We start from the raw sequence: 23,711 nt of genomic DNA, 5'->3' as shown, positions 1-23,711 counted from the left end.
TTGTTAAATATTTTTTTTACTTCAGCGGCGAAATGGATCTAAGGACAGCCTGTTAGAAGAAAAAATACAAACATCTATGAACAATGTGGATGGAAAACACAGTGCTAAAACTATAAAAATAGTTCCGGCATCAAGGCTCAAGATAGAAACCTGATTTTTATCACATACAAGACTGTGGAGGAATGCAAATCCAAAATCCAAATAAACGCCTTTAGTTGAGGATCTTTTTTTTTTTTAAATTAAGAGACTATAAAATAATTTTAAGGACATTCTGGAATGCTATGGAGAAGATGCTGTTTGATTTTTAGTAAAAAAGAAAACTGCTGCCACCATGAGAGTAAAACTAAAATGCAAGTTATCCAGACTGTATTGGATGCACAGCATAAATACATGATTTCAAAATGGAAGCATCAGTAAAAAATTTCAAGAAACAGTTCATTTTCAAAGGTGCAATAGTAGATGTTCTTTATTATAAGGGCTGTAATTCATATGCCTATACTTGCCTAGCAAATATACTACTCCTTTATTATTCATAACAGTGTTGAATCTTTTGCTACCTAGTAGAACATCCTTAATACAAAGAATTAATCAAGAGCATTATTCAGTTATGCAAACCCAGGTGCCCTTTCAATGAATTTATTACTTTAATTCTCAGTAAAATAATGTTTTAAAATACGATTCAGAATATTGCCAAAGTTTTCAGTATACTTATTTAATTCTCTAAGCGCTGAATAGTAGTAACCAATACAGAGAACATGATTTTGTTTGAAATCTATGGCAAGTATATATGGCAGTTTCATAAACCTTCAAGGTATGTTGCAGTCTTCTAAACAACTTGCGATCGTATTTGAGTGAAATGTTAAGCCAGACTCCTTTTTGCTGATATTTCTAAAACTTTTCAGCAACAGATCTGATAGTGAAGTAACTGAAGAAAAGGGACTGAAATTTTCCTGTTTACTCCTTTGGAGGGGCATAGAGTGTGATAGACATGTCTGCAATTAATTTGATTTCCTACTGATAATCAGTAGCTTGCTAAATTTTGGCAGTACAGTTTTGTAGCACTTGGAAATAGGAAAAAGGCTTGGAAAACTGTGGATACTTCATTTCTTGGGTATATTTGCAATGATTCTGCTATTTAATTCACAAGACCACTTACAGCAAAAATGAATATGGTTATTAGCTGAAGGGACTGAAAGAAATAGATTATACAGGCTGTGCAAAATCTTTCTGAAGTCCTTGTGGGTAAGATGATAAAAATGCAGAGAACGTTTTTCTAATTAATTTCCTTGAATGAATGGATTAGTTGCATTGTCTTCCTTTTCACGGGAAGGAAAGTGATCCAATTTTTTAAAAAAAGAAACCAAGGGAAATACCTTTTAAAATTTCTGCTGTCATATGCACCTATTTACATTTCTGAACTGCTTTGATGATGAGCATTTATAAATGCAATCCAACCGGAAGACATATTGAATGTAGGAGAGAACATAGATTTGCATAGATCTGACTACAAATTAATTCTAGAAAGGAAAGTTCCATCTGAAAGGGATATAAAATTCAAGATGAAAAGTGCTCCCAAAATGGTTGCACAAACTCAATTCTTAATGTTGTATGTGTCTCCAATTAAGAATTTTAAGATTTGAAAAATGTGTCAATTTTGATAGTGCTGATTTGAACAAAATTACAGTAGGCAAAATATATGAAATTGGTTTGCCATTCTTTTCTCCTATTAAATAAGATTTAATACATTTTTGTAGATGTTTTTCTCTGTGTTTGATCATTTATGGAGGATCAGTATTTAACATTTGTTTTTTAAATGAATGGTTACTTATGCTGTGTACATAAAAACAACAAGATACACAAATTGAGAAAAATAAAGCTCGTAGTTTTCAATCTTTGTTCACTAATGACCTAATCAGTAATTTGCAGTCAGTTGACCTAAACTCGATCAGAACTAATATTAACTGAAGCTGAATTAAAACTTGACACTATATTATTATAGGTAATTAAAGAACTTGATATGCAGTTACAACACTGAAGATCCCTGAGGCAATTTTTTTATACATTCCATGGCATAGAGGAAATCAAGATATATCAAGATTATGCTTGACAGCTTTACTGCAAATGTTGCAAAAGGAATGGGCTTGAATAACCTCCACTTCCAAAACAGTTTTCAAGATCATATCTAGTAGCTAGTAGATTTCTGTAAGTGTATTTGTGTTCTGTTTGATTTTGATTACCCATCTCCCTTTCAACTTAAGCATCATTAAAGTTTGTTTCATTCAAATCAATGAAAGGTAGAGTGGTGATATCAGTGATGTAGTGATCACTAAGATGCTGAATCTAGTCTAGAAACTCAATTTATCTCAGCATAAGATGATTTAACAGTTGCTGCTGTAAGAACAAGTGGTCAAAAGGACCATATTTCCCATCTTGATGTTTGTGTTGGAGATGATATTCCATAAATCTGGCTACCAATAATTGTATGGAAGTAACAAGAGCTCTCAGTACTCTGCAACCTCAGTGTAAGTTTTCCTTTTTCAATAAAAGTAGCCTTTACTTTAGCAGGTGCTTTTTTTGTCTACCTGCTTATGTACATGCATACAATAAACTAACAGGAATGTTCAAAATGCTCAGCCATAAAGCAGGCAGCTATGCGTGACCCTTGTTCAGGTCTTTTGTTGTTTTTTTTATTACAATTTTTCAGTACAGTAATATACAAAACATCTGTGGAAATCATCAATTCAGACTTTTTTTCAACAAAAGCACCATATAAGGTTTCCAATCTTTTTTTTTTAAGTCCCCATTTTTTTCCCTGACCAAATTGGTAGCTTTGCCATTTCTTCAAGTTTAGTTCATTTTATAATCCATCTTGCCTTGGCCAGGTCTGACTGGTACCAGTTTACCCTGAAAATTCAACTTGCCTCTGGATTTTTACCAGCCTAAGCTTGGGGCTACCAGGATGTTCAGGTTGTTAAACTTTCAACTAACTTCTGTAGGAAGAGAACAAAATATATTTTCTACTTTGTGCATGCTCCTCCAAGATAATTTCCTACAGTATTTTTTTCTTGCCAGCTACTCAGGCCTTCAAAACAAGGGAAAATCCACTTGTATTTCACAAACATGGAGCCACGTGCTGAAGAACGCAGAGATTATAGGGCTGCTATATATAAATTCCATATCTGGGATGACTTTTGAATACATTTTCTTCCACTTAATCTAACAGAATGAAGAGATGTTTCAACTACTTTTAACCCCTTTCATGGAAAATAAAACAGATTTGGCTCTGCTGCTAATATAGGGGAGGAGAATAAGCTCAGAAGGCACCTGTGAGCATAAGTGGTATAAAGGGCACCAAAGACTAGTAGGAATGTTCTCTTGTTCCCAATCAGCTTGCTGGTCTGCTGTCATCACAATTAGCCTTACCATTGTTCAGTCATGGTACTGTCGAGCCATCAAAAGGCACTTTAATCAGAAATAGAGCAACAGCAATACTTATATATTGCCCCGTAGTTCTTTACAGCACTAATTGGTTTATAGTCAGCATATTGCCAACAACCTGGGTCCTCATTTTACCCTCAGGATGGCTGAGTCAATCTTGAGCCGTCAGGATTCAACTGCTGGCAATCGGCAGTTAACCTGCAATACTGCATTCTAGCCATTACACCACCACGCTCTTAGAGCAAAATAGGATATGAGAAGGGAGGGATTCAGGACTGCCCAACAGATGAAGAGAAACCTGCTAGATAATTGAGGAATATGCCTGCTTCAGCTTCATGAGTGTGTTTTAAGTAACAACAGTATTGTCTTGCTTTCTGTTGCCTTTAGTACACTGACTGCAGAAGCCACTGCTGCCTGCCTACCTGCTTCCTTCAGCGTTACAAAAATACCCTGCAATGCTTTCAGCTCAATTCTTTGCGATAATTTATAGGGCCATAACTACCTAGATCACTAGAGATTTTAATAAAGGAAAAAAAGAAAAATTTAGAGCAATGTTAGAAAGCAAGTTGAGTAAGGCTGGTATGTATTCCTTTTCAACTCTGCCTGACATGTATGCCAGTTTGCCCATCCATCTTCCATCTTTTCATTCCGTCAATGATCTGCCACACATTGGCTGAAATTTCTTATTGCAATAGTCTCAGCAGTAAGGAGCAGGATCCCAGAACAGCGTATCTACTCTCACCCCTTCCCAGACACTTCCTTCTGCCCCAAGCTGTCTCTTATGCCTGCACACATTGTTGTCAAGGAAACTCTCTTGGCTTTTCTCTGCACTTTCCCCTTGGGCCAGTTCTGCCCAGAACAATTGCATTTCATTCTGCATGCAGACTAAAAGATGTGACATGCACTTGTTTTTATTTGAGCAGACTACCCAATGCTAGCTGTTGTGTGTACTGAGAATTTATATATAGCATCATCTGTACATCGATCATATTATTTCCCTACATACAACAGATGTGCAGTTCTGGAAATACATAGCCCCAAGTGACTAAAGTGAAAATTGACACCATCGATCATCCGCATGCTTAGTGTAATTAGGAATATATGAGATCACAGCTTGCAAACAGCACCCAGATGCTCCTCAGTTAATGTTTTCTATTTTCTTATTTTTTAAAAAAATATTTTTTCAATAAACACAAAACCAAAAACGTACATGCAGAAATACAAGAAAAAACAAAGAATACAAAAGATACAAAAAAAGAAAGAGTGAAAGAAAGGAAGAAAAAAAAAGAAAAAAACCATTTTTTATGCAGAACTGTGTGCATTTACTAGACTTATCCCTATAAAATACTTAAGAGTCTATACATTTTACTTCATCAAATTCTGTTATATCTGAGTCCATTTCATCTTTCTCTTTTTAATCCATTCATATCATTTCTCCCATGATACATAGTACTCTGAGTCTGTCTTTTCTTTCAGTTCCAATATTCGTTTATCCATTTCAGCGCAGTCATAAATTTTTTTGATTATTTGATCTTCGGAGGGCGTCTTCACATTTTTCCAAAAGCCAATCTCTCCGCTGTTGTTATATGTAAAATCGTATGTCTTGTCTTCTTATCCTAAGTTTTTCCCATTATTCCCAGGAGGTATAGTTCTGGTACAAATTCCAATTGAACACCTGTTATTTCTTGCAACCAATTTTTTATTTTTTTCCAGTATTTTTTTGATTCTGGACACAGCCACCATGAGTGGTAGAAGGTATTCTGTTTCTGTCCATATTTCCAACAATTTGGGGCGAAATTTGGATATATTTTTGCCAATCTTGAGGGAGCCAAATGCCAGCAGTAAAACATTTTATATTGGTTTTCTTATATTTTATTGATCTTGTTAATTTATAATTTTTGTTCCAAATTATTTCCTATTTCTCTAATTCAATATTGTGCCCTACATTTTTTGCCCATGCTATCATCGCTCCTTTCACTATTTCCTCTGCTTTATCAAATTCCAAAAAATATTTATACAATTTGGTTATTAATTTTTCATCTGGGCCAATCAGTAATTTATCTAAATATTGTGGAACCAATTCAATACCATACTCCTCTTTGTCTTTTGAATACAGCAATTTTATTTGTAGATATGGCCACCAATCAATAATTCCTTGTTTCTTCAGATCTTGCCTACTTTTTAAGTTTCCTTGGGAATCTAAAATTTCATATTTGACCATTTTGTTCATATCCATAGTGTTTGGATGTATCATTGCCTCCATTGTTGACACCCACCCAGGCATTTTCATATTTTTTTTTGTTTCTTGCCATATTGGCATTAAGACCTCTCGTATTTTGTGATGAAAAAAATATGAATGGGATTTATTTTCTTTATCCCATAGAAAGGCATGCCACCCTTTTTGTAAATCATGTCCTTCCAGTATAAGTAGTCTTTTATTTCTTAAATTTGTCCACTCCTTAATCCAAGTTAAAATTGCTGCTTTATAATAGTTGCCAATCTGGGAGCCCTAGACCACCTCTGCTTCTGCTATCCTGGAGGCCTGTTAGTTTTATTCGTGGCTTTCTGCCAGCCCATATAAATTTAAATGTAATTTGGTTCAGCTCTATAATTTCCTATCTAATTTTATGGGTACGGTCTGGAAAAGATATAATAATCTTGGCAAAACATTCATTTTGATGGTTGCAATTTGGCCCAACATAGATATTTGTAGTGCACCCCATCTTTCTAAATCCAATTTTATTTGCTGTATAAATTTTGTATCATTATCTTGTTTTATTGAGGAGCATCTCGCCGTCAACCATATTCCTAAATATATTTTTTTTAACTTTGTAATCCCAATTTCCCTAATTCTTTTTCTTGTTGTCCTGTTATATTTTTAACTATCATTTTTGTTTTTGTCTTGTTGATTTTAAGGCTGGGTATTTCTCCATATTTTTCTATCTCCTTTATCAATATCAGCCCTGTCTCTTTTGGATCCTCAATGAAAAACCCCAAACCATCTGCAAATGCTTTTTATTTATATTCTTCTCTTAATTTTGGTCCCCTTAATCTGTGTTTGCCCTAATTTTTTTCAGAAATGACTCTAATGTCAGAATAAAAAGCAAAGGTGATAATGGGCATCCCTGGCAAACTTTTTATCTCGAATGATTTTGTAATTTCCCCATTGATTATATTTGCTTTTTGGGTGGAATAAATTGTTTCAATCATCTGTTCAAATTTAGTACCAAATTTCATTTCTTTTATCATGTACATCCAATTTAAATTATCAAAGGCTTTCTGCGCATCCAGAAAAACAAGAGCTGTTTGCTACTCTGGATGCACCTCGTAATATTCTAATATATTCAAAACCGTCCTTGTATTAATTTAATTTGCGTCCTTGGGAGAAAGCTATTCTGATCGGAGTGGTAATTCCATTCAATATTTTTTTCATCCATCCTGCCATAATGGTCATAAAGATCTTGTAGTCAGTATTCAAGAGAGAAATTGGTCTCTAGTTTTGAATCTGGGTTGGGTCGGTACCTTCTTTCATGACTGTAATGTATGCCTCTCTCCACGAATTGGGCATTTTTGTTTCCAACAATACCTCATTATACAAATCCAAGAGTTATCGGTTCCAATATTTCCCCCATTTTTTGTAAAATTCACCTGGTAACCCATCAAGTCCCGGAGCTATATTATTTTTTTGTCTATGGATTGCTTCTTTTAATTCTTCTGAAGAGATCTATTTAATCCCATCCTTTCTTCATCCTCTAACCTGGGCATACAGTTTATGACCTCGATAGTTTACAACAGAAATTCTGGTTCCAATTGTGGTTAAGTCAAGGACTGAGTCAGACATGATTTTTTTAATTTTTACAGTAATCAAGTGAATGACATAGTCATTAAGTGAATCCAGCTTTCTAGAAATTGGCAAGATTACAAATTGTGATCACGTGACTGCAGGATGCTTCAACCAGTCGTAAATGCAAACTGGTTGCCCTAACATCCAATATTCAATTACTTGACTGTAAGGGATGGTGCAACAATCAAGTACAAGGAGAGGTTTTAAGTCACTTTTTCAGAGATTGTCATAACTTTGAACTGCAATTAAATGGACAGTTATAACTTACTATAGTTACTGACTAAAATCCAACAAGTTAACAGATAAAAAAAAAATAAGTTTATTTCAGGATCTTTAGTGCAATCAAAAGTGGTTTTTATAAACAGTACTGCAACCTATGGCCATATTCATAGAAACCTTTTAAATTACAGAAGGCAGCCAAGTCCAATAGCCAAAATTGCTCAATGCTGAAACTTCGTATACTTTTTCCATCAATCAGATTTACAGCCAGTTGGCAGTGTGCAGAAGTGGGCTTCACATACTGTAGCAACTGGTTCGCCCAGCACCAGAAATCTGAGCGTGCATGCACACTTCGCTTGCTGTGTATCCATGCGCCATCACAAAACACGGCAATTTGCTCGTGCGACGTCAAAAACACAGTGATATAGGACGGGATTGCGCATGGGCGGGGGTGGGCCCAACGGGCACCACCCACAGGTCGCCATTACCGGTCCAAACTGACTGAATATCAATTCTGGTGGTGTGGTGTAGGTGCTGTGTGTCAGAATATGAAGTTTTTGGGATAGTCATTACAGAGAAAGAGGTCAAGCAGCCATTTCTCTTCTGCTTTTCTTAGTGTTGAGGTGCTGCAGTGCCCTTCTGAACAGGGTCTGGACATTTTCTTTTGCGTGAAGTGGGGTGATTTCTTGTGAAGTGGAAGATGTGGTCTGTGTGTATAGGTTTGTGGTAGACACCGGTTTCTAATTCTCCGTTGTCTAGGCTCCTTATGTCGACATCAAGGAATGAGTGTCTGTTGTCTGTTTCCTCTTTGCATGTAAATTTGATCCCAGGGAATATATTATTGAGTAGGTGGTGTGTTTCTTCAATTTGGGAGCATTTGATGATGACAAAGGTGTCAATGACGTAGCATGTCCAGAATTTTGGTTGGATGCCTCTTTCAACTGTCCCCCCCATACACACTTGGGAAATAAATTTGCAGGTTTAAAAGATGCCACAGCACTATTCTTTCATTGTGCAGAGTTGCTGTGAAGCTGCCTCAGAACAATGGTTCTTTTGCCAGTATTAATACAAAAAGTCCCATCTTCTATCTTTTACTTTCTGGTTCAGTCATTCTACAACTACAGGGAACAGAAAAAAAATGCATTTACTCAGTAGCATCCAAAATATTTATTAAAAATAACCAGCCGATATATAAGCTGTTTGAGTATTATTGTATTGAGATTTTGAGCTTGATTCAAATTAAGAATAATGCATCACACTGGTGTTTAAAGCAATATCCCCCCCCCAAAAAAACAGAAGTCAATCAAAGCATGGCAAGGATTACTAGTATGTCTGTTTATGTATATACACACTGCCCTTGTCCCACCCAAGGCTGCCACATTTTCCTTTTAGTTGTCCTCTGCAGTAAGGTACTTGTTCTCACCAAGTCCTAAGTCTACCTATCTATGTCAGAAGAAACAATGGCAGAATGCAACAATGAACTCTTTGCTTCCAAAGATGCTGGTGTTATGTCTGCAGGAGTAGCTGAAGCCAAAGGCTATCTGCTTCCTTTACAAGCTAAAGTAAGCAGAGCAAGAATGGGGAATCAGTGACTCTCAAAATGCTACTGAACTACACATTCCAGCACAGCAAGATACAATGAGAGAGCTCAACAACTCCCAAAGACTCAGATTCCACCTTTCAGAGTCTTGCTGCATAATTTAACCAGCTTTTGTAGTCTGCTAGATTCTTTTTCTTTTCTTCCTAAAGGGCAAATGTAATAGCAGTTCTACTAAATTTACTGGATCTTTTCCAAATAGTCTCATAGGAAGCTTTGCTACATATTTCATCCCAAGCATGATACATGCATAGATTATTGATGGAAAAAGGAAATTTGTACTTGAAATACTTGAAGCATAGGGAGAGTGTGCATGTTTAGAAAAGGATTATAACCTTGTAATAGTAAGAGACATGTTAAATTTTATTTGCAGTGGAAGACCAAAATGAGAAAGACAGAGGCAGGGAAATGGGTAGACAGAAATGGTTAAAACGAAGAAGGAACTGCGAGAGAATTTGTAAAACTAAATCCAGCTGATTGGAAAGCTTCTTAATCTTCCAAAAGCCCCATACAATATTTCCCCTTTGAACAGGCAAAAGCCATTTGGAGCAAACAAGAACAATCACTTCACAATTCTCCAGCACTTCCTTAAACATTCCAACATATCTTTTCTTAGGGTGTGAACAATTTCAGGAGAATATATTTAATTTAAGAGGAGTGATGTGCACATCTATGCATACGCTAAATAAAATTTTCTTCTTCAGATCCCGATCACTAAAGAGTCCTGTCAGTTCATGATACTGTGCCATTCCTGGAAGTGGTTTAAGGGGGAGGTAAGGTAGCGACAGGAGTAAAAAGCCTCCCAAAATCAAGCCATTCCTATTCTAACTGATAATCCATCTAAAAACTTGAAAAATGCAGCAAAATTTGTTGTATGGCAGTTTTGCAAATTTCAGTGGCAAGGTTACAGATTGTCAAGGAACTACAACTAGTGTGCTATAGGTAGAGCCAGCAATATAGGAGAAGCACTGCATTGATGTAAAAAAAGTTTTTAGGCAGAATACCTGAAAAAGTCAGCAAAACTATATCCTGAGAGAATCCCATGCATTTTTTTAATATCACTATCTCAAATAGCACCAAAAGGTATACATTTAGAAGATAAAAAGGTCAAAGGAATCCATTGGTCGTCTTCACTGTACAATGTTCACAAAGAATAATACATGTTATAACTCTATAAAAGCCCAAGCTGCCAATGTAAAACTAATTTCCAAACACAGGTATTCTCTGAAAAAATTACAGTAATGATATTAATTGAATGCCAAAATATAGATGAAATAAAAACCATAGGAACAAAAGACATATTTCAGATATATTCTGACTTGAGACAAAGAATAAAGATCATATCTATGAATTAATGTCAAAATTTAAACATGTAACTATCCCCTGCAGATGCTGAATGAGCATAATTTTCTTCAAAGGAGTATGTTCTAGCTGAAATGCAGAAAAAAATTGAATATCCATTCATGAAACATGACAACTAGAGTTGATATATGCCTTTTCTGACACCACATTCACCAAAGGCAGTGTGAATGGGCAACACAAAGGCAAAATATTACATCATGAAAATCTAATTTTTAATCTTTTATTGATAAGAAATAAAGCTTTTTGTAAGATCCATACCTTTTGTATCCTAAGCAGTTTTCATTCAAAATGGCAGCCTTTTCTGCTTACATCTGAAAAACACACCAAAAAATTGAATCTTTAGATCATTACTTGTATTGCTGCAAACATTCTACAGTAGTAATAAAATCTCATAGTTACAACCTGAACTAAAGGGAGAGAAGAGAAAGGAAACTTTGACAAATATAGTTGCTTCCTTAGTTGTGGAACCTCAAATATTAATATAGAAAACAATTATGGAGTACTGCTTAAGGAGCTGCCCAAGCAAGTAGCCTACTACGAAAGTAATTTCTTCAGGGAAACAGTTTACTATTGCAGTTTTCCTCTGTGAACAGGTGGTCTACATGAAGCACTTCCATTTTTCTTCTCTCAACAACCCTTAGGTAAACAACATTAAGAAATAGTGGACTGCTCAAAAGCTATACAATTAATGAGGACAAGTAGGTTCTTGAACTCAAATTTTCCAAATCCTAACCACTATATCACGATCTTTTTCAGTAAAAGTAGACAATTGCTTTCCCTATTATCTCCTGGCTCTGAAGATCTGAAATGAATAATAATGCTGTACAGTGATCCAGATTCAAAGTGGGAATAAAGTGATTCAGGACATGCAAGGGGTAGGCTGGGGATTATTATTTTTTTCAATCGCTTGTCCCTCTCAGTAATCCTAGCATGGAACAGATTATCAACTGCACTAGAAAATGTTTCCAAAAGCAATGTTTTTTTAATGCAAACAGCATTATTTTTAAAGCAACTTACACAATGCTATATTTAAAGTTATCTTTGGTTTTAGAATAAGCATAGTTTTGTTCCACACACAGCAAACTCCAAGGGAATCATCCCTAGTGTTGCAAAGAAAAAGGCTGCAATCGGGGAAACTTGCTTTATGCCTTTTCTGACACCGCATTCATTAGCAACCAAAACGAATGGGCAACACTAAAAGGCAAGAACAAAAATTAACTGCACAAATGTGTGTGTGCTTTACATGCTCCCAAATCATGCAGTTAAAAAAAAAAAAGCCATCGCCTTGTGCATGGAGCTTATCAAGAGTGTCATACTCACACTGCCAAGAAAATGTGACTCTCTAGCTCAATGTTTCTCAACTGGCAACTTTTAAGACAGAAAGGTCGGCGGTTCGAATCCCTAGTACAAGTCTCCTGCGTGAGCAGGGGGCTGGACTAGATGATCTCCAAGGTCCCTTCCAACTCTGTTTCTATTTACATCCTTCCAGAATTCCTCAATCAGCATACTGGCTGTGGAATCTGGGAGGTGGAGTCCACACCTATCTTAAAAGTTAGGGTTGGGAATTATTGCTGAGGTTCAACTCATCAGAAAGGCATCAATTTGGGTACAAGGCACTTGGAATAATGTCTGCCTAAGCAAAAAAAAATAAAAATAAAATCACACACCTGCATTATACCTCCAGCGGACGCAGGTTTGAGTTCAAGACTCACCACGTGGTTCCTACTTGGTCTCGCGCCTCTCGCAATCGGCGGCCAGGCGCGCGCCTTCGCAGCGCGACGTCACGACGGGTGGCCGGGAAGTCTTCCTCGCGCTCCCAACTTCCGCCCGGGCAGCCTCCAAGGCTTTCGCCTCGCGCCTAAGCCGGGGCGCTTCGTTGCCTTATGTAGAGAGAAACGGAAGCACGTTTTCTTACTTCTTACCTCAGGATAGGCCCGCGCGACCGTTTCTTCCCCCCCCCTCCTCTCATTTTGCGCCCGATTTAAAAAAGTTCCTTATCGGCGCGCTGCATTAACGAGCGGTTCAAGCGGGGTGGGGGACGCATGCAGGAAGCTTTTATAGTTGCCGTCCTAACTAACCCCGCTCCGTGAACTGCGGCAAAGGATTAGCGGTCTAATGCCGATGAGGTAGAGCAGGGGTCTGCAACCTTGGCAACTTTAAGCCTGGCGGACTTCAACTCCCAGAATTCCCCAGCCAGCTTTGCTGGCTGGGGAATTCTGGGAGTTGAAGTCCGCCAGGCTTAAAGTTGCCAAGGTTGCAGACCCCTACGGTAGAGCTTTACTCCCGCGACTCCAGTTACTTGCGATATATATATATATTGCAATATATATATACATACATACATACATACATATATATATATATATATAAAGAGAGCGATATATATATATTGCAACGTTTGCAAGCCGGCTTTCCCCGACCCTGAGGCGCCACGCAACTCCGGAGTTGTAGTGCAACGTTACCGGAGCGGTTTCTGGTTATCTTTCCCCGGCCCTAAAGACACCGTCTTTTGTCTCCGCGCTCTTCCCTCCCTCCATCCTCTCCCAGGCTTGCAGGCTCCACCAGCTGGGTGGGCCAGATGCAGGCCGCCCTCCTCGCCTCCACCCGCAGATCTTTCCTCGCCCGCTTTGCTTTTACCTCCATAGCCATCGAGACAACCCAACTCCCCTCGCGCGCCAGAAAGAGAAGGACGGCCTCCCCGGCCTTCGCTTCCCTTTATGCTTTATGCTTTGCTCCCGGGCAAAACCATTGCCAGGGCGGCGGGGGTGGAAAGGCAAGCAACTTGGTGGCGAAAAGGGGAGAGCGACCCTTGGCCCGTCCCTCTAAACCTGCACGTGGAGAGTGCCCGAATCCTCCTTCCTTTTCCTCTGCAACAAACGAAAAAAAAAAAGAATAAGGATTGTATCAGCCACGGATGGCTCTCTCCTCCCCCCTATTAAAGGTTGAAAAACCACAGAACAGAACATAAGAGAAATGCATTTTTTTGGTAATAGCTGTAGTTCCTGCATAGTTTTTTTTTGTTTAATAATTGGAGTCCAAAGGAATTGTGGGAGTTGAAGTCCACACATCTTAAAAGTTTTGAAGTTTGAAATACGCTGATTTAAGCCATTTATTACTTATTCAAAGTAATAAAAAAAAATACACAACGAGCGCAAAATCAGGTTTCCACCCTTTTTTTTTTTTGCCGCACGTGATCATTTCTCCTTTGAAGAATAGAATAGAATAGAATTCTTTATTGGCCAAGTGTGATTGGACACACAAGGAATTTGTCTTGGTGCATATGCTGTCTGTAAAACAACATCAAAAGGCTTTTGGGGAAAAAACAACAGCTCTATGAGCATAAAGGACCGCATACATTTGAATTGGAGCCTTTATTCTTCTTAAGATCAGGTGTAAAATTTCTGGTTAAAATAAATCCCCTGTTTAATCACATAGGACAGTGATGGCTAACCTTTTTGCCATTGCGTGCCAAAAGCGGGGGAGCATGGGGGGGGGTGTCACATGCACACGTGCCCACACCCATAATTCAATCCCCCCATGCCCCACCCCTCTGCATATGCACGCACAAACCCCCCCCGCACTCTCCCCACTTTTGGCATGCGATAGCATGGTAGGCCCATTTTTTGCTTTCTTGGTGCCTGAGGAGGGCAAAAACGGCCTCCCCCACCCCCCCAGAGGCCCTCCGGAAGCCAGAAACAACCCATTTCCCAACTTCCGGTGGGCCCAGAAGGCCCGCTTTTCACTCTTCCCCAGGCTCCAGATGCTTTCTTGGAGCCTGGGGAGGGCGAAAACAGCCTCCCCCACCCCCCTGGAGGCCCTTTGGAGGCCGGAAACCCCCCTGGAGGCCCTTTGGAGGCTTTGGAGCCTGGAGGCACTTTGGAGGCTGTTTCCCTATTTCTGGTGACCCTGGAAGGCCCGAAAATCAGCTGGCCGGGGTGTGCATGTGTGCTGGAGCTGAGTTAGGGCAACACTTGCATGCCCACAGATATGGCTCCGCGTGCCATCTGTGGCACGTGTGCCATAGGTTTGCCATCATGGACATAGGACCTGCTTACTTTCTTTCCAAGGATATCACAGGTTGAAAAATTAATGGCAAAAGGAAGTTTTTACAACAAAACTGACTTTATCTCTTGTTTTAGTGGAAAATCTATGAGGAACTTGAAAAACCAATAAATAAATAGAACACTTCTGAAAAACTAGCAAAAGATGTCCTAATTCCTGGCTTTAAATGTGACTTGCAGTCATGCCAATTAACTTATGTTGCACAAAAGAATGGTTTTGATTAGAGAGAACCTCAGATGTATATTTTGAAAGGAACAGTCTCCTTTTGATGGAGATTTATGATCTGGGGAAACAAAGTGTTTTGTGACTCTGATGATTAACAGATGCATTATGGAACAAGCATAAAGTCTTACTTTAATTTGGCAAATGAATACAGACAGAAGAAGAGGGAGTAAGAACAGAAGCACAGTATATGCCATGCAAAAGACATGTTTTGCTGAAACAATTCTCCTAAATGTTTGTACATGATAATGCAAATCTTGCTTTGGGGCTAAAAATGCATATGGGTTTCAGATCCTTATTAAGTTGTTCCTAGTGCTTCAAGTAAGGAATACTCAACGTTTCACCTCCTGGCTGTGAAAACATTTTACTTTTTTTCAAATATGTTTAACAAACCAGTGAATTGATTGTAAAAGTGGCAAAACTGTGATGTAAATATGCAGGAATTATTACTAAAGCAAAAGGAGTTGAAGGTTTTTTAAAGTCTGGAACTTGAAAGTGTTATCAGATGCCTTCCTTATTCACTGAATTATTAGAAGAATAAGGTACAGCACAAGGAGGTACAACACAATCAGACTCACAAGAACCTTCTGCACATGCGCGGAGGGTCAAAAACGTGACATGATGATGTCCAAGTGGGTGGGCGGAGCCTCCTGCCACCGGCCCTACCGGATTGCATGAGCCGGAAGATCCAGCTGGATTCCACCACTGGTCTGGTCTTAGTGGGGCTGACAACTATAGAATTGGCATTGGTTCCTATTAGTGTTCTAAGAAAATTCTGGCAATTTAAAGTACTGTTGTGTTTCAGTTGCAGCACCCACTCCCCTGATTGAAATTACTTTGATTTTGTTTAATAAAATGATAAAAACCAAAGTCTTCTGAAGACTAAGGAACATCTGTGTTGAATGTGTTGTTTTTTTTAAAGGGAATTGATTAAAGCTTTGTGCCATAAATTTGATTATTAGTGTTTTCATCCATGGTAAATATAGTAAACTATGTACACACATACAGATGTTTTACTACACCTATGTTAATTTCAAGAGTCAGGACTGAAGTGTAGAAATATGAAATACATATAGTATGCAGTAGTCTCAACCTGAATACAAAGTAAATTTAAACTTGATGGTGGAAAAAACAATGATAGTTTTATTTCCTTCTACTCAGAAATAAAGATGGTTAGGGAGGAAGAAGATGAACAAAAAATCCAAATGAAGAATGTCAGTTATACAAGATTATAAAGGATAAGGACATACCAGGGAAACTAAGTTCAGAACAATTACAGCAATTATCTCTACCAGAAGAACTAATCAATCCATCCTGGACCAAATAAAGGCTGATCCCCCCCCTTATTTATCAGAAAACAAAATCTCACATATGTTCCATATCTGATGGGGCAGACTACAGGCTACATCATTGGCAAAGTAGGAAGAAAGAGGAAGACAAATAATTGGATGAATGGAATGAAAAAGTTTTAAATTGTTCCAGGCACAGGTGAAGATGCTTACCATCTTGTCCTTATTTGCCAGGAGACAAGCCTGATTCACTGGCACTACAAGTACAACACAGTTGTACTTGTAGTGTACAGTCCTTAATATAGGATTAAAATTTCCAGGTAGTCTTGCATTATGAAGTATACAAAGGACAGTTTAGTATGCTTTGTGAAACAATTTAGTATAAACTTTTATATGGTCTTTATAAGAAATTATTTCACTTTCATTGTTTTACATGTAAATGAAATGTAAATTGATCCAATGTATAGTTACTTAAATCTAAATCCCACTTTCAATCCTTATTTTCAGTAGGGCATACTAGAACTGAAGCCTAATAACTGCATTCTGAAACAATTGGCTTCTTATGTAATTAATAAAAAAGCAATGGCTCAAATGAGTAGAGAACAAGCACATACAGTATGCACACAATGTTCCTAATTTGTAAATTTCACTTTTACTTGCAAAACCACTAGGTGTCTCCATAAGTCCAATATTTAGGAATAAACACAAGAAAAAAACTCATTTAAAAAATAGAACAACTTCTTAGTTTAAAACATTCCTGATAGGAAAAATGTATATATAATTCACTTTATTTTATGTAACTCAAATCATGAACAAGTTGATTTTGCAACCATTGCTTCTAATCAGAAGTATATTGAACATACTGTGCATTTTGTAGTTTCCAAGTAAAACGGAGAAAAAGCACTTTTGGTTACTTACAGGGCGTGTCAATTTTTTCAACTTTCAATCTCCAAACATTAGGGGTGCTCAAAAGTTGTGACATGCCTTGTGACTATAAAGATATATTGGTTACTTTAATATGATTTAGATGAGCTTGGTAAGTAACTACATAAATGTAACTTTTTAACATTTTGTTTCATTTCACAAGGTCAGCATAAGTCCCCATATGGTTACACTGTTACTTTACAAAAATCATGTACAGTACTCAAAATGGATAATTATTTATGGAAACATTTAATTTTGTTAGGATAATGCTTTATTGCTTGGGTAGACAGTTCAGTTTATTTGCAAGAAATTGTATCATATTACAAGAATTTCTTTCAAGCATATATTAACATCCATGTTGGATTTTTACTTTTATGTTGTTATCCTTATTTCATAGATGCATACTCAGTAGGAAACTGCATGTTTTTGGATGACTTGTGATGCTCAAATATACAAGGGTTAGTTTCATTTGAAGGACATAATGACTATCCATGTTTCAAAATATCTTCTACAACTTTATTGAATGCTGCTGTAGAATCTGTTCTTCGGTCTGTGCTTGCCCAGGGGCTGTCTGAATCTGTGTTATTCCACAAGGTTATTGGATTGGATTGCAACGCCTAAGCCAGACATGTGCATGTTTGTTACACATATGGTTACCATTCTGGCTATAAAGCAGACATTTATTGCTGAAAGGAATGTGAGGGTAAAATAGGAATAAAACCCTTCTCCCCCTTCTGTCTCTCACTCTCTCTTTTCTTTTCTTTTTTTTTTTTGCTCTGCTTGGTTCATTTCCAGTACCGGAGCTGGGTTTAAAATTAGGGTTCAAGCAACAAAATAAAGATGTTGGTTTCACTCCTATTCTGTGCGAGCCCAATGTTGTATTTTTATTGAGTATGAAACTGATCTGTTGAAAAGTATTACAGAAACAAACAGCATTTCAAAGTAAAGAACAACCTGTCCTCTGACTAAGATCAGATCTGCACGTTCTGCTTGGCCTATTACCAGTGCAGAAACAGATTACATTATTTTTCTCTCACCCCTAAACATATTGTAAATTGACTTTGTGCCTATGATTTCCAGTTTCAATTCAAAATTGTTTCCCAACCTGAGTTGTCTTGAGCCCTTCAGAGCAGATGGTCTCTAGCACTTCATTCTGTTCTAATAAAGATGGTCCTCCAATCACAACCATTCATTCAGAGATTGTTCAAAGATATGACAGCATTGAATGAGTAGTAGTTATAAACCAGCCCTCAGAGTTCTGGCTGTTGCAACATCCCCATGGTCACATTAACATACTTTCTGATATTACCTATCAGCTTCCCCTATGCAAAGTCAATGGAAAAGCCAGCAGGAAGTCAGAAGTCATGGTCAATTCAGACCCTAACTTATAGTCCATGTGGTCTTTGCTTAATGATGGCAGCTGGAACTGCTGAAACTGTTGCTGCTGAGTGGCACGGTCATGTGACACAATGGTTTATAGCCATGTTGCTTAGCAGTGGCAATTCCAGTCCCAATTTCTGTTATAACTCAAAGACTACCTGTAGTAGCCTCAATTCCATTTGGCTGCACTGTATGATATGCCCTCAGCACTTTAACAGGTGGTTACTACCCCTGTAGCCATTTTATCCTGGCTTGCTTTGTAGCTATATTCTCTGACAAGTAGTAGTAGTTATGTTTATCCAAAGGCTCATTGAATCAATGAACTATCCTAGAAAGGTCTGTTCAATCCTTACTTTACCTAGTGGGTGCCCTTTTGGTTTCTGTCTGTCTTAATTGAAGCTTGCTCCCCTTGCTTTCCCACCCTCCCTTGCAAAGTTTCCTTTTCTCTCTTTTATACATTCAAGTTGCAGCAGAGGAACATAGTTTCTACAAAGCTGAACTATTAGTTCTCCCTTGCTTTACAATATCCATTGATCTACCAAGGAAAGAGATGAGGCTAGTGAGGGGAAAACATTTCCTAAAAGAAAAAGGCAGGCTTTGGTAGATGGTAGATGGTCTACACTGGAGCCAACCAGGAAGGTTTGCCTTTCTTGAATGAATGGGAAGGGAAGAAGCAAAGGAATAACCAATCAGGTCTTGTGATGACCATAAAGGTACAGGTAAAGGTAAAGGTTCCCCTCGCACATATGTACTAGTCGTTCCTGACTCTAGGGGGCAGTGCTCACCTCTGTTTCAAAGCCGAAGAGCTGGTGCTGTCGGAAGATGTCTCCGTGGTCATGTGGCCGGCATGACTAAACGCCAAAGGCACATAGAACACTGTTACCTTCTCACCAAAGGTGGTCCCTATTTTTCTACTTGCATTTTTTTATGTGCTTTTGAACTGCTAGGTTGGCAGAAGCTGGGACAAGTAACAGGAGCTCACCCCATTACGCGGCACTAGGGATTTGAACAGCTGAACTGCGGACCTTTCGATTGACAAGCTCAGCATCTTAGCCACTGAGCCACCGTGTTCCATGTGATGGCCATAGCCCAGACCAGGGGTCTGCAATCTTAAACACTCAAAGAGCCATTTGGACTCATTTCCCACAGAAAAGAAAACACCAGAGCCACAAAACCCCTCCCATGCCTGACTATTTCTTGAGCGGCTATTTCTTAAACATTCTGTTTTCTTCTGAAACTTTTCTTTTCTTGGATTTATCCATGGCTGGCCTACCAGGGGTTGAAAAGTTCAATAAATCATGTGCCGGCAGGTGTTGCACATTGGCTGTTGTGATGCATACTTTGAGTGACAGGGAGCTGCAGCAGTGAGGTGAAAGAACCACATGTGGCTCCAGAGCCGCAGGTTGCTGACCCCTGGCCCAGACCAATTGCCAACCCATTGCAATCTAGACTGGGATTTTTGGAATTGACTTAAGCAGCAGATGGGAGTAGCACTGAAAACAAGCAGCCCAGGTTTGAGACCCAAGCTCTATCTGACAGGGTGAGCTCCCTTTCTCGCCCCAGCTCCTGCCAACCTAGCAGTTTGAAAGCATAGCAATGCAAGTAGATTAATAGATACCACTTTGGTGGGAAGGTAACAGTGCTCCATATGTCATGCTGGCTACATGACCATGGAAAGTGCTGGTTCAATGGCATTGAAACAGAGATGAGCACTGCCCCCTACAGTCAGCAACAACTAGTGGAGTAAAATCCGCAGAGACTCCTTTACCTTTTTACCTATCATATATAACATTAGTTCATCTTAATAGATGGCAGATTATCACCATTTCAACATCCCAACATTTTTTTAACCTTTGGTAGTGAAATAATATCAAGTATCCAATGTGGCCCAGCAAAAAATAGATTACTTTTACATTCTGGTTTTCAGTTGAGCTAGCAGAGATGCCAAATTAAAAATAAATATACAAAAAAAGCAAAGAGTAGTTTTAAGGTCTTGGCTTATTCACATCTTCAAAAGTGTATTTTTCCCAATTTAGCTATTAAAAAGAAGTGATAATTCATTTGAGACTTTTGGGAATAGTCACATTGCATCAGAGAGGGAAGAAGCTAGAAGAGAATAGAAATGGGGTATAAATGCCACAAGTATCTTGGTTTCTTTAAGATATTTAGATTCTGAACTAGATCTTTGATGCTATTTTTTGTTACCTGAGAAACATATAAATATAATAAATATGTTTGCAACCATTAACACATTTTTACTGAGACATCACATTAAAATTTATGTAAAATTAGAAGTATTTTTTTAAAAAATGGATTTCCTTTGAGATTTACATAAGACAACCAGAGCTTACTGTACATTAGATCACAATTTTGCTTTAGCCCAGGTTTCTATGGGAAGGTTTATCAACATTTTTATCTACTGTGCCTTTCTGTTGCCTTCTCTTACAACATGTTTGGACACTGCATGGTGTATTAATCAACTTCGTAGGTGCCTGTTGCCTGGGCCATCTGTTGTTTTGGCATCTAGTGTATCATATCTTTCCCCATGTGTCTCTATAACTCAGGGTCAATAGGTTTTAGTTAAAGAGAGAGAAAGAGGCAGATGGTATTCCTGAGAAGCAGGAAGAAACCTTTGGATAAGTGAGAGAGCTTCCACAATTCTTTGTTAATTACCTGTTACTGGAACTGATGTATCATCTTATAAGTGGGAAGATTGCGGTGACTTTAACAGATGGCCACACTATAAATAATCAAGATGATTAGAACATTATAATAATGAACTGTGTGTGGGATACCTGATTCTCAGGAAGAAATATGACAATTACTGTTACTTGGAGGTCTCTGAACCATGATCACTTCAGTTTTGTGGGAAGCCTTTTTTTTTTTTAATGAAAGTGCTTTTCTATAAATTTGCAATGACTTCTATATTTTATACAGGACAAAACACACAAGATTGTTTAAAAACATTATATAAGCCTTTGTTTAGATCCTTGGCTGATGAGATAAAGCATGTGACAACTTGGAAGATGACCTTTCAAGGGTTCTGCATCAGAGGTGGTATTCAGCAGGTTCTGACCAGTTTTGGAGAACAGGTAACAGAAATTTTGAGTAGTTCAGAGAACCGGTAAATACTACCTCTGACTGGCCCCGCCCCCATCTATTCTCTGCCTCCTGAGTCCCAGCTGATCGGGAGAAATGGGGATTTTGCAGTAACCTTCCCCTGGAGTGGGAAGGGAATGGAGATTTTACAGAATCCTTCCCCTGCCACGCCCACCAAGCCACGCCCACAGAACCGGTAGTAAAGATTTTTGAATCCCACCACTGTTCTGCATCTGAATTGAGGATGCTTTCCCCAAAGAATCAAGCCTGGGGCTTTTGCTGTAATCTCTATGGAAGAGGGCAGTTCATTCTCCACACCGTTTAATTATGTACGGTATTTTTAGTATGGATCTTTGGAACCAATATCCTTTTATTACTTTTTCAATTACCCGTCCCCCCCATCCCTCTATTTTCTATTCTCTTTCTGATTTTAAAAGTTTGTGTTAGTGTTATTACATTTTTTCTGGTATCAGAATCTCTGGGTTTTTTTTAAAATAACTTACCACAGGCCATTTATGTGAGAGCCTTTATGTCCACAAACTCTTTTACACTTAGATTTCTCTGAGAAGTCTCTCAGAGGGCTGTATTCTTCCAAGGTTGAGCATCTGGACAGATTTTCTGAGCTGCTCCGTTTTGCAGGTACTGTAATTTGTTCTGCTTATATGAATACGTTGATGAATGAGGGTGCTGTATATTGGGCAAGGCACCACAGCTATTCCTATACAGAAAGAAGTTACATATCATTCTATATATTTTGTTCACTAAGTGTTCATTCACATTAAGTTCATAACTGGCATGTAATTAGCCATATGGAACTACATTTATTATTAATAGTTTTATTTCAGCATTGATTGGTTTTGATTGATTATATGCCATCAAGTTGTTGTTGATTTTAGCAGCCACATCTATTTGGATGTGTCTCTAACAGAATCTTCTAATGATGCATCGATCACCACTGTAACTGAATCCATCCATCTTGCTGCTGGTGTCCTCTTCTTCGCTTTTCTTCCACTCTGTAGAGAATTACCGTATTTTTCGGAGTATAAGATGCACCTTTCCCCCCCCTAAAAGGAGGTGAAAATTTAGGTGCATTTTATACACCGAATGTAGCCCCGCCCACCCACTGGCCCCCACCCTTTGGCCTTTGCCTCCCAGCAATTGCCTCCTTGCAGCAAGCAATAAGAAGAAACAGCTCCTTTCAGCTTCAGCACAGCCTAATTAACACAAGTTGATTGGATCAGCCTCCCGACTCTCAGCTGTTTTGCTCTCATCTGTTTTGTGTGGGCCTCTGCTGCTTGCTGCAAGAAGGTAAACTGCTGGAGCAGATTTTTCTTTTCCTTGTGCTAATCAAACTATGCTGAAAACGAAAATGAAAGTAAAGCAGGCTGTTTGCTGTTTGCTGCAATGAGGCAAAATTGCTGGGAGGCAGAGACGGAGGCAGATTTCGTTTTCTTGTTTTCCTCACCAAAAAAGTAGGTGCGTCTTATAGTCCGGTGCGTCTTATAGTCCGAAAAATATGGTAGGACTTTATGTAATATGTTCAAAGTAGGATAATTTGTGCCTAGTCATATTTGCCTCTATTGAGAACTTTCGATTGATTTACTCAATAAACTATTGGCTTGTTACCTTGGCTAAATATGGTATTCTGATCGGCTCAAGGTTGACTCAGCCTTCCATCCTTTTAAGGTTGATTAAATGAGGACCCAGATTGTTGGGGGTAATATGCTGACTCTGTAAACTGCTTAGACAGTGTTGTAAAGGACTATGAAGCGGTATATAAATCTAAGTGCTATAACTATTCTCGGGAGTCTTCTCCAAAATCAAAATTCAAAAGTATTACTATTCTTCCTATCCTGTTCCTTCAAAGCCCAGGTTTCATTTCCATAGAGTATCATAGGGAATCACTACTTGCACTATTTTAATCTTTGTTGGTGTAGACACATCATGGCATCTGAATAGTTTTTCCAATACATTGATCGCTGCTCTACCAAGTGCTAGTCTGCAGCATATTTCTTATTCTGCTTGTTCCATTACTGTTGATGGTTGAGTCTAAAAGATAAAAGCTATCTACCACTTCAGTAACAGGTACTTGTACTTTATGTTATATGTTCTTCATATTTAATCTTAGTTCTACTTTTTTTACTATGCTCCTTGATTTCTATTATTAAGGCTTGTAGACCCTTTGCATTAAATCATCAGCATAGTGTAGATTATTGATGCTTCTTCCTCCAATTTTAACAACCCGTTCATCTTCCAGTCTAGCTTCCCCTAATAT

The 23,711-nt window shown here is 38.3% G+C and overlaps 1 protein-coding gene, 2 long non-coding RNA genes and 2 other non-coding genes across 6 annotated transcripts in view; 1 reads left to right on the top strand and 4 right to left on the bottom strand.

Moving 5' to 3' along the window:
- Positions 1-217, top strand: part of EPB41L4A (erythrocyte membrane protein band 4.1 like 4A) — a 95,546-nt gene extending 95,329 nt beyond the window's left edge. For both annotated transcript variants that reach the window (XM_034432756.3, XM_034432755.3), the window contains exon 23: positions 26-217. In XM_034432756.3, the coding sequence (XP_034288647.1) occupies positions 26-154 (129 nt within the window). In that variant the 3' untranslated portion in view covers positions 155-217. The remainder of the gene's footprint in view (positions 1-25) is intronic.
- A 7,360-nt stretch (positions 218-7,577) lies between these two features.
- On the bottom strand, positions 7,578-13,434 carry LOC117674639 (uncharacterized). Its single transcript, XR_004593929.3, has 4 exons — positions 13,098-13,434; positions 12,128-12,340; positions 10,719-10,771; positions 7,578-8,619 (listed from the first exon to the last, which is right to left on the bottom strand). It is a non-coding gene; the product is annotated as an uncharacterized LOC117674639 (long non-coding RNA).
- On the bottom strand, positions 10,519-10,645 carry LOC117674685 (small nucleolar RNA SNORA13). The gene has a single exon (XR_004593943.1). It is a non-coding gene; the product is annotated as a small nucleolar RNA SNORA13 (small nucleolar RNA).
- LOC117674686 (small nucleolar RNA SNORA13) lies at positions 11,523-11,664 on the bottom strand. The gene has a single exon (XR_004593944.1). It is a non-coding gene; the product is annotated as a small nucleolar RNA SNORA13 (small nucleolar RNA).
- A 3,809-nt stretch (positions 13,435-17,243) lies between the features above and the next one.
- Positions 17,244-21,078, bottom strand: LOC148115104 (uncharacterized). Its single transcript, XR_015732171.1, has 2 exons — positions 21,011-21,078; positions 17,244-17,861 (listed from the first exon to the last, which is right to left on the bottom strand). It is a non-coding gene; the product is annotated as an uncharacterized LOC148115104 (long non-coding RNA).
- Between the last annotated feature and the right edge of the window lie 2,633 nt (positions 21,079-23,711).

This window comes from Pantherophis guttatus, chromosome 2 (assembly GCF_059756535.1).
Source record: "Pantherophis guttatus breed Tessera chromosome 2, ASM5975653v1, whole genome shotgun sequence".
Lineage (NCBI taxonomy): Eukaryota > Metazoa > Chordata > Lepidosauria > Squamata > Colubridae > Pantherophis > Pantherophis guttatus.
The sequence above is the reverse complement of the archived record's forward strand: the minus strand, read 5'-3'. Positions and strand labels throughout refer to the sequence as shown.